Here is an 11,468-nt window from a genome sequence, read left to right as displayed (position 1 = left end):
ATTTATTAGAGTTTGATAAGAACCAAATAGTCATATAGTATTGTAGCTATTTAATTATATTTGTAATTAATCGTGAATAATTATTTTTATATAAATAAACTTGCATATAATTGTATACTGTAAATAATAATATTTTGTTATGGATAAACTTACATGAACAGTGTTTATAAACAATGATTATTCATGTGAGTATGACTATAAAATCTCAAGTGTTTCTGTCATTTTGCTTTAGAGTAGTGCTTTACAATTTTATTATAAGTTTCATTTTGTTGATTTTATTTTAGAATTTAAACTTTATAAATTTCAGTATATTAATAACTGAAATATAAAGAATTAAATTTTTCATAAAAAAAAATGATATTTGCATGAATTATATAAGTGTTATGTACTTTTTTTTTTTTTAAATAAATAAATATGAGATTAATATTTAATTTGTTTATAATAAATCTATTTTTTATTAAGAAGAAACCACAACCACGAATGCATAAAACTCAAAAAACTTCCGTTGCTGAAGATCTTCCGAGCTCTTGAGTTTCGGTGTTCCATGTTTTCATAAGTCCCCCCATCACCATCCTAACTATTTGGCTATCAACTAAACCACCATCACCAGGACATCATATTTTCACCGTTTTCCAAAGTCTTCTCTCTGTTACTTTCTTTTCCTGTTCAGTTATCTTTAGCCTATCCGGTTCCAATACATAAGAGAGAGATGGCGGCGTCAGCAGCAGCCGGGGGTGTTGGAGGAGAGGCATGGAAGGCGCACGTGGCCATGGCATTCGTTCAGCTCTTCAATGGAGGGTACCATGTTATAACCAAGGTGGCCCTCAACGTTGGGATCAACCAGCTCGTCTTCTGCGTCTTCCGCAACCTCATTGCCCTTTCCATCCTTGCCCCCGTCGCCTATATCCGGGAAAAGTACCTTCCTTTCATTTCGTTCTCTTCTTTTCTCTGATTCCCATTTCCTGTCTGTCATTTCTTTACTTTTGCTATCAATATGATTTGTCGATATGGGCATAGATAAGGTTGATGCTGATAGAATTTGAGAAAGAGATTGCACAGAGTTGATTTACTGCTCTATTTCAAAAATATTCACACACCATTACAATCGTTGGTACCAGAATAAATAAAAAATTACAGAAGCTATTCTAAGTAAGAATCCTAGAGTTAAGGCTAGCTGTTACAAAGTATCAACAAATAATTTATTAACTGTTATAATCTTGATTTGAGGCTGAGAATCTGCTTCCTCTTTCTGGTGCTTGATTTGAGGAATTTGCTTGAGTGAGAGGGCACATTCTCATCCGATTGAGAAGAATTACAGCAAACAGGTGAATGATACACATCGTGAAAATTAGAAGAAGTAGAAAAGGGTTGGTTACCTGAAGATGATGGAAAAATGGCGTTGCCTCCCATTGTCACTGGTGGTGGTTCCGGCAGAGACGGTACCACTATGGGTGGCTTCATTGTCCCAGATGAAGGAGATGGTGAGGGGAGCTCTGTTTCTGCCGAATGCAAGTGAGAATAAGTTTGACCCTCGTCAAACATTACATGCTGAGAGAAGTAAAGTTTGTGGGTTTTCGGGTCAATGCACTTATACGCATTTTGGGTGGGAGAATAGCCCACAAATAGGCACGGAGTGGCTTTGGGCTGGAGCTTATTGGTGTTGTATGGCTTGGTGTAAGGATAATAGAGGCACCAGAATTTCTTAAGTTTGAGGTAATTTGGAGACTGATGAAATAAGGCCTCAAATGGAGATTGTTATTTAGAAGGGGTGTGGGCTGTCAGTTTATAAGATAGGCTGCGGTAGAAAATGCATGGAGCCAATATGATAATGATAAGGATGCATCAATTAAAAGAGTAAGGCTCGTTTCTACCAAATGACGATGATAACGCTCGGATACACCATTTTGTTGTGGTGTATGAGGTGCAGTGGTGTAATGACTTATTCCATGGAGGGAAAGATAATTTTTTAAAGCTACAAATTCACCACCATTATCCGAGTAAAGACTTTTGATTTTTGATTGAAAATGATTTTCAACAAGATATTTGAATTGTGGAAAAATCGCACTAACCCCAGATTTAGGTTCCATAGGATAGAACCAAATGTATTTTGTGAAGTGATCAACCAAAATCAAATAGTATCGTGATTCGTCAATGCCAATAGTGTTTGATGGACCCCAAACATTAGTGTAAATTAAATCAAGGGGTGCATGACTTTGAAGACCAGTGGACCGAAATGGTTGTTTGTGTGCTTTATTGATAGAGCAAGAAGTACAAAGATGAGAACTATGTCCTTCTTGTATTATTGGAAGAGAGAGAGTTTTTAACAAGATGATGAACGATTTTTTGAGAATTGAGATGGATGTCCAAGACGTTTGTGCTACCCATCTATAAAGGTCCGTTCATGCACATTTGCAACCATTTTCGAGGAAGCTTTTACTAGTGATTTTGGGAGTGTGTAGACACCATTTTCACATGCACCTTTGAGTAGAACTGCCCCCGTGATCTGATCCTTAACAAGGAAAAACAAAGGGTGAAATTCAACAAGAACATTATTTTGGGAGGTAAAATGATGTACTGAAATGATATTTTTGCGGATATTAGAAACACAAAGTGTCATTTAAATGGAAGGTGCGTGTGGGTGAGTTGAGAACCAATGAACCAATATGTGAGACATGCAAACCTGAACCGTCACCAATAACAACTTCATCGGTGCCATCGTATTCAGAATAAACTGATAAATTTGCCAAATCACTAGTGATGTTGTGTGAAGCTCTTGAATCAATAAACCATGTTGTGTCCTTGGCAGGAGAAATGGACACATAGTTGGCATTATGTTCAACACGGTGCAGATGTGGGATTGGACTGGCCATTGGACTGCCCAGTGCATCACATATCTGGCATTTTGGTGTATACCTGCGCTGGCCATTGGACTTGTAATTTTTTTTATTGTCTTTTGAGCCTCCAAATTGACGATAGGAGCCCGAGTTGGAGTTTGGTTTGGAGGAACCATTGTCGCAGCCAGACCCATTTTTGGAGAAGCCCTTGGAGTTATGGCCGCCAGATGAAGACCCAGAATGCCGATTGGAGTAGTTGGCCAACGCAACCAGTTGCTGAGTGGTAGTGTTGAGACGGCGAAGGTATGCATCGTGTCTGACGAGGAGATCATGAAGTTCCTCGAACGTTAATGGCTTTTCCCGAGCACGAAGAGGTGCTGCGATTTTGCGAAAATCGCTTCTCAGTCCATTGAGGATGTACAGAGTTAGATCATCTTCTGAAATGTGATGATCAATGAGGGATATTTCGTCGGCAAGGGCTTTGACAATGTGCAAGTATTCCTGAACTGATTGATTCCCTTTGTTGATCATAGTAAGCTCCTCCTATAATTGAATTGCCCGAGTGTGGGATTTGCTTGCATACGTAGTATGCAATTTGGTCCACGCGTCTTGAGATGTTTTTGTAGCGGAAATAAAGGGAGTGATTGTGGTGGTAGTGGAGGCCAAAATGGCACTAAGGATAAGTTTATCTTGTCTTAGCAGTGAGTTTTTTGAAGATTATGGATGGAGGGATCAGTGGTAGGAGGGCAAGGATTATCACCAGTGACATGATCGAGTAGATTATATCCAATGAGGAGGGCTTCAAACTGGGCACACCATTGATGGAAGGTTGAGGGTGTGAGTTTTTCGTTTATTTGGGCAGTAATATTGAGTGCAATGAGAAAAATGTCTGTTGGGGATGGTGGGTTTGAGACTGGGTTGCGGGTATTTCAGAGTTTGGGATCGAGTTCTCGTGGGAGGATGGCTCGGATGATACCATGATAGAATTTGAGAAGAGATTGCAAAGAGTTGATTTACTGCTCTATTTCAAAAATATTCACACACCCCATGACAATCGTTGGTACCAAAATAAATAAAAATTTATAGAAGCTATTCTAAGTAAGAATCCTAGAGTTAAGGCTAGTTGTTACAGAGTATCAACAAGTAATTTATTAACTGTTACAAATCTTGATTTGAGGCTGAGAATCTGCTTTCTCTTTCTATTGCTTGATTTGAGGATGTTTCCTTTATAGATGCTGCATAGGAAGCGAAAGGAATATCCAGTTTGGGTCCCATGATTTCCAGTTGAAAACGGATCCAATCAACTTCGGTCACTCAACATCTAAAATTTTGTTTCTGTTGTGTTTGAGTGCATCCCATTTGTTTTTGCATAAAAGTCGCTTGTCGTAAAAATAAATCAAGCTAGGATTTCCTTGGAATGCCATCGTTTCGGATCATCACCAATTTGTGTGTCCTGCTGAATTTATGCAATGGCGCCGTAAATGATGAGGCATTTATTCACGGCCCAGATTATAGAACAAAATTAGCTGATTCCATATTTAATGGATGATATTGTAGTTGGGTCCACGGTTTTTTATTGGACCGTACAACTTTAATATTCTTCCGCTTTCATGTTGATTGTTTGAATTGAAAAAAAAATAAGCAATGAAAGCATCTTTTAACATTTCTTTTGTCATGTTTGTAGACGCGTTCGGCTGCCAATGACTAGAGGCCTCCTGATATCATTTTTCTTTCTTGGGTTAACTGGGTAAGTTTGGATGCTTATATCCCAATCTTAGTGGGCTAGTCATAAATTACTCAATCATTTGATTTGTATCCGTGAAACTGAGACTCAATGTCCAATTGATCAATATATCTTTGCTTTCTTAAATCCAATTAGGATTTTTGGCAACCAGCTTTTGTTTCTTATTGGTCTTGGCTACACAAATCCAACCTATGCTGCTGCCATACAGCCTTCAATTCCTGTCTTTACATTTCTATTGGCTGCAATGATGGGGTCAGTTGTCAAGTTTTTACTTTGCTTTAAGTCAGCCGATATTGTTTTAGAGATCACACACAGAGATTTGCATTTCAATGGATTTTACTTGTTCAATATCATATGTGGACTTATTCATGCAGTACAGTACAGAAAGAGTCAACTTGCTTCGAACTGAAGGTCAGGCCAAGGTTGGAGGTACACTCGTATGTGTTTCTGGTGCCATACTAATGGTTATGTTCCGCGGCCCAGCCTTGATTGGAACTACAGAAACAGACTTTGCAGCACAAAGTGAAATAAGTGCTAGGGGTCAGCCAGAGCCTTCTGGATGGTTCATGTCTAGTTTTATGGAGATTGGAATTGACCATTTTCACCTAGGGGTTTTATGTTTAATTGGGAACTGTATGTGCATGGCTACATTTCTAGCCATTCAGGTACAGAACTAGATATTTTTGTTTTTACAAAATGATTTACATTGCCCTTGATTAAATAATCAAAACAAAGATATACGACATGATAATATTGTTTTCACTTAGATAAGGCTCTCTCCATTTTTTGGTTTGTTGTCTGCATCATTCATTTTCTTACTTTTTAAAATAAAATATATGACACAGAATCGCGTATATTCCAACTGTGCACAGATGTTTAGCAACTAGCCAATACGGAGTTGAGGAAATACCCTTTTATGCGAACCCAGGAGCTCTTGATTATACATGCCATATAATTTATTCAAATATTGTTTAAGTGATTACATTCATCTCTTCCATTAGCTTTCTGGTGAACCTTTTCTTTTGGTTTAAATTAGTTCTTCTAGGTATGGCACTTAACAAGATGGCTGCTAATGAGAAAACAATGTTAAGCAGCTTTACACTGATAAGAGAACTTGATGAACCCATCCATTTGTAGATCAAAATTGCCACTTCAATCTGTGTATGTTCAATCTGATGGGAAAACTTACAGGCTCCAGTTCTGGCGAAGTATCCTGCTAGCCTGTCAGTCACGGCATATTCACAATTCTTTGGTGCTCTGTTGATGGTGACATCAGCATTCTTTATGAACAATGAGTCAACGGGCTGGAGTTTGACAAAGTCTGAGCTTTTTGCTGTCATTTATGCTGTAAGTTTTTCCATCAAGAATATCTGTCTTGAATCTTACATGTCTCTTTCCAACTTCCTTTATGCCTTAGATATAAAAACTTCTTGGAATTTTTTATCCTCTGGGTCCATGTGATGTGCTGGTTATTTTAACTTTTGAGGAAGTATATGATGATAATTCTGTTTTCTGAAGAGTGATTGTCCTCTATTCACAATGATTATGGTCAACATTGGGATGATCAGCCTTCACTAACCATGGAAGGTGAAGCACAGTTTTACATCTAATCATGAAATCTTGTGCTAATCGGGTATTCATTTAGCCGAGTTGTAGGCTGCTTCAATTTACCTACACAGCTTTTGCCAGCACATTGAACCATTAAACAGGTGTCAGTTTTCAGTGGATGGCCAAAATTTGATCCTACTGAAATTTTTTTTTAAGAACTAGATTGCTGAGTGAACCCCGTTATGTACTGGAGTGAATTTGAGAATTTTCAATTTTCAAGATTACGGCTGCAAAGTCATTTTAGTGGATTTACCAAATAATTTTGGATTTGGACATAATGCCTGCCTAATCTGTACTCAGCCATAGTCCTATATAGTAGGCTGAGCTGGATTTGCTTTTGGATAAGTTACATTCCCATATATTATATTCTATACTTGGGGGTGCACAAAGGGAATTTAAACCATACCTAGTTCATGGAAGGTTAGCTGAGCCGGATTGAAACCACCAAGCGAATTGCTACATTGATTAATGCCTTCAAATTGGTGTGTACTTAATTTCATTGAGCTAGATAAAACCTTATGGACATACTTGGCAAGACCTACAGCATGCATAAACACTAAACATTTTGTGTAGTAGGATCATCATATTGATCTGGGATGGCAGCTTCAATAACAAAGCTGGGAACGTAGATAGCAGAGTTTAAACTTCACAGAAGTAACTTCACAGAAGTATTAAACTCATAAAATGACGGACGCCTGGTCTTGCTTACTAAGTAGATAGCAGAGTTTAAACTTCACAGAAGTATTGTTGTATGCTTGTTATTCTATTCTGTTATAACTGACCTATTAGATAGCAGGGAATAATTCCATAAAAGGTTGATTTATGCATTTTTTTTTTCAAAGCTTTGTGTATGGGTTGAACGAGCTTTTTAAACTGCAAGGATTAATAATTTAAGGTAAAAACCATAAGCTGCTGGTACTCGGTGAAGTGGGAGCCTACTCTCTCAAGTCTTAAATATAAGGCAACAAATTTCATTTCATAATGGATGATGACTCTATTGCATGCAAATTTACATTGTGGTCACTATAACCCTCTTGCAAGTAATAGAATGAGAGAAATTTTCCATGGCTCTTCTACAAAATTCTTTTTAGTATTCAAATGGCTTTGTTATAGCTGCTTTCCAGTAACTATTCTTATATCTAAAAACACGGACACGTGGTTAATGCCTGTATTTCGCTTTGCAACTTTACATTTATATATCTTCACTTTAGGGAAAGATTATGTTAAGACTTAAGAGCATTACTCTTTTTTTCAGGGAACTGTTTCATCTGCTCTTAATTATGGACTCCTAGCGTGGAGCAATAAGATCTTGGGCCCTTCATTGGTAGCTCTCTACAATCCACTCCAACCTGCAGTTTCTGCCTTCCTTTCAAGGATTTTTCTTGGAAGTCCTATCTATTTGGGAAGGTTTTGCTTCAATCACTCCCAGTACAGTTTTTTTGACTTAATTTACTTGTTGATTTACCCTGGATATACCGAAGATGCCTTGATTTGCTTAATCTTATCATCTGGTGGTCTCCTTTGTTTTTCCCCTTCCCTCCTCTGCTACCCTTCCCTAGTAATATGTTACTGTTAGCATTCTTTCAGCAATATCCTTTTGCAAGGGAAAAATACAATTTCACCGCCCCCCCCCCAACTAACAGGTATTTAACACTTTGCATCATGAATACCTAAAACGGACACATTACACCCTCAAACTACCGCTTTTTGTCATGTAACACCTTCTATCCAAATCTGACTATTACAATGACGACGAATAGGTAATGTGGCACAATATTTTTTTTTTATAAGTAGTAATGTGGCACAATATTGATATTCGAATTTTAATGGAAGGTGCATTAGAGGGTGTAACATATTTGTTTTGACATTTCAGTGTCTAAGGTGTAAAACTTATGTTAATTGAAGGGTGAAAAGTTTATTTTCCCCAAATTATAATATTGAAATTTCCTCAAAGTTTGTAGCACTCAAAGTTGGAACTTTGCAAGAATGATGCTTACTTGTTTTTGCATGTTGAAACAGTGTTATAGGGGGCTTTTTAATTATTGCTGGTCTTTATTTGGTCACATGGGCATCTTATAGAGAAAGACAAGCAAGTTTGGGGATTGTTCCTCATATTGTTCCGGCTACTGAACCGCTCCTTCTCAAAGATCCATCGATTAACAAGATCTCATACCAAAGTGGTCATATTTTCTCCAGGCCCTCCACCTCACTGCCAAAATCCTCAGATTAAGCCAATTTGTGATGGTATGTGCTGTAAAGTTCTCATAATTCTCTCTTTTCTACTGTGTACTTTGTTCGGATAAAATAGCATCATTTATCATGTCTTTTATTATTCATTAACTTTCTTCAAATAGTCCAGAGAGAACATGATGTAATATGTTCCCCCACCGTAAGGATTAACTTTTTAATAAAATTATGGATACCGCCCTCTTCTTAAAAAGAAACGTGATATTCTTTGTTTTGTAGCTCAATAGGGTTTTATCTTTTAATGATTCAATTTTTGCATATACATTTGTCCACTTCCCTCAGCTTTATGGTTCCATGTTTCATCCAATAGATTAGTTGTACTGGTGGCCTTGTCTTAGCCACTTGAACTAAACATTATTTAGCCATTTTGGCTACTCGAGAAAACGGGAATCCTCAAGGTTAGCATATGCATGTGGAATAGCAATGAACCAAAAGCAAATAGACACTGAAGACTGAGGAAAACATGCTTCTATCTTTTCCACAATTGTTTGCTTCATTTGTTTTTTTATTCATTGGTATATGAATAATTGGTTCCTCTAGGAGTACAAAGCGGGTTTCTAGAGGTCACTCTAGGCTTGTGTGTTCTCTCATGTGTATGAACCATTCTTTCATCACACAGGAGAGGTGAATCTGAAGTTCTATCAAATGTATTATGAGTGGTGCTACTTACATTGTCGGAAACACGAAAAAGCTCAACAAATACTTACTAGTATGAGAAAAAAAATTTATTCACATATCTATTTATTGACATATTAAATATATTGTTGATACGAAAGTTTGTTTACACAAACTTATGAGTAGCATAATTCTAATTCTAACATAGACTTCTCCTTACTGTCCTGCATAACCAATGTATATAGTAGTTAATTTGGATGAATTTACTTCTTAATTCATGCACAATGACAAGGAGTATGGCTAAAGCATGGAACTTCAATGAACAGGGAGTTGCTTGCCTGTAAAGTAAACACCCCTTTTTGAAGGTCTTTTCACCAAGTGTTGTTGGCTTATTTGTTGAATCGCTGATCATGATGTTTGATGTAAAATGACACCTGAATTAGTACCAATTAATCCATTATTCCGTTTTGGGCATTCATGCTTCTATGTTCACCATTATTTATTCTTGCACATCTGAGAATGATCCAAGGAAAACTCTACTCCCACCGATAATATCTACCTACTTTTTTTACTGATTTTTTTTTTTTTTTTCCTTATTGGTTAAGGAAATATTTTTTAATTTGTATGTGATTTTTTTTTAAATATTCAAGAGATTTAAAAAAAAAAAATGTTTGTGATTTTTTTTAAAAAAATATTTAAGAGATTTAAAAAAATGTTTGAAAAAAAATTGTACATATTGTGAGGAATATAGGTGGCTTCCAGCATCACCCATAATACAATAACTTATCCATAAGTTGCTCTTACTATTATTATTTTTTTATTGTGCTGCTAATCCGATTACTTCTCTTTTTGAAATTATATCTTCTTATCTTTATCTTCGATTTCCACTTCTGTTAATTTATTTTTCCTCTTTTTTCTAACTAAATCCACTCACCAACTTCTCATTTGCATTAGATAGAGGATAAAAACATATTAACATTGGTTGAATCGATGCCAAAATTGTAATTACGCCAAGGAATTACAGTACCCATTTATTCAAAATGAGGGAAAAAGGGAGAAAATGATAGTTTGCACCATCCAACTAACACATTTTGCAAATGTATATTATAAATTATGAATCATTCTAGTCACTCAATTATGACCTGAGCCGGTATCCGGATGAATTCGGGTTTCAAAAATCTAGAAATCGATTGTATTCGGGTTTTTTTTTTTTTTTTTTAAGTCCATATTTCATTTAGGTTTATTAAAAGCATAAGTTTTTTTTAATAAAAACCTATATGATATGAAAGATTTTTCTAGAAAAATCCATGTTGAAAGGCTTAATTCTCTTTATATAAAAGCCTATATTTATTTAAAAAAACTTAAAAAAATGTTGAAAATCATTTTTTTTATAAAAGCGTATATTTTATGATTTTTTTTTTATTTATAAAAAGTCATGTTAAAAAAGCATAATACTAACATTGTCCAGAAAAATAAAAATATATAAAAATGAAAAACTAAAATGCATGCAATCCACTACATATTACATTATTTTGTTATTTATACATTACATTACAAAATTACAAGATATGAATTATAAAATCATTAGCATGGTCTTCTATCAATAATTTAATCGAGTAATTCTACTTACAACCGTGAAGTGCGTAACCGCCGCGTAATCGCTTTAGAAAAGAGTAGAGTCCACTATTAAAAAATTAATTTTTTTCATGTGGGTCCCATGTTTTATTTATTTTTTTCAAAGCGATTACGCGGCAGTTACGCAATTCACGGTTGTAAGTATCTTTTCTCAATTTAATCTCACATTAAATAGTAACTTCAAGTGATTTGACTGAAAGAGGTCCTGCAAAAAATAAAAGTTTCGTACGTCCAGAAAATTGGAAAACAGAAAGAGTTCTAGCATACTTAGAAAAGGTTCGTAGTCTAATATCACACCAAAAGCATGCCGTAATGCTAAAGCTGATATATTATCATCACAAAGCAACCCATTAGACATGACCAACAATGCCTTTCTTTGCTAGACATCCTCTTGACCTTCCAAGACTCCTTGCAAGTATATGAAAGCAACTATCACTGTAGAAAACCCATGCCATTCTCATCCAATATAGAAAATTATTTCTAGTTTTTGCAATAAAAAATTATATAATTTCTATTTCAACCTAAAATCCCATGCATTATTGCATACAATATGTGTGTCACAGAATACAAAGCCTATTACCATAGCTTAAATTAATTTTTAATATTTATATAAAATATTTTTTATATATAATATATATAATTATATATAAAATATAAGATTTTTATCATTTTTATAATATAATTTTTTATATATAATTTTTTATAATGTAATATTTTTATATTATATATAATTTTTATAACTTATATGCTAAATTGCTAATTAATATAAGATTAATTTTTAAAAT

The 11,468-nt window shown here is 35.3% G+C and overlaps 1 protein-coding gene across 3 annotated transcripts; it reads left to right on the top strand.

Moving 5' to 3' along the window:
- The first annotated feature begins 507 nt into the window (after positions 1-507).
- On the top strand, positions 508-9,526 carry LOC108991573 (WAT1-related protein At4g19185-like). 3 transcript variants are annotated; one of them, XM_018965889.2, is made up of 8 exons: positions 508-915; positions 4,519-4,581; positions 4,714-4,830; positions 4,958-5,243; positions 5,770-5,925; positions 7,442-7,593; positions 8,206-8,430; positions 9,375-9,526. In XM_018965889.2, the coding sequence occupies exons 1-7, from the start codon at positions 710-712 to the stop codon at positions 8,414-8,416; spliced, it is 1,191 nt and encodes a 396-aa protein (XP_018821434.1). In that variant the 5' UTR covers positions 508-709; the 3' UTR covers positions 8,417-8,430; positions 9,375-9,526. The 3 variants fall into 3 exon arrangements, with proteins under 3 accessions (XP_018821434.1, XP_018821436.1, XP_018821435.1); XM_018965891.2 differs by having other exon boundaries at positions 9,341-9,526; XM_018965890.2 differs by lacking the exon at positions 9,375-9,526 and adding an exon at positions 9,053-9,333.
- The last annotated feature ends 1,942 nt before the right edge of the window (positions 9,527-11,468 follow it).

This window comes from Juglans regia, chromosome 9 (assembly GCF_001411555.2).
Source record: "Juglans regia cultivar Chandler chromosome 9, Walnut 2.0, whole genome shotgun sequence".
NCBI lineage: Eukaryota > Viridiplantae > Streptophyta > Magnoliopsida > Fagales > Juglandaceae > Juglans > Juglans regia.
This window is presented reverse-complemented; position numbering and strand designations above follow the sequence as displayed.

Coding starts and splice junctions, on each gene's coding strand:
- LOC108991573 (XM_018965889.2), top strand. CDS start 710: ATGGCGGCGTCAGCAGCAGCCGGGGGTGTTGGAGGAGAGGCATGGAAG. Junction 916..4,518: donor GTCGCCTATATCCGGGAAAA/GTACCTTCCTTT, acceptor TCATGTTTGTAG/ACGCGTTCGGCTGCCAATGA. Junction 5,926..7,441: donor TTTTTGCTGTCATTTATGCT/GTAAGTTTTTCC, acceptor TCTTTTTTTCAG/GGAACTGTTTCATCTGCTCT.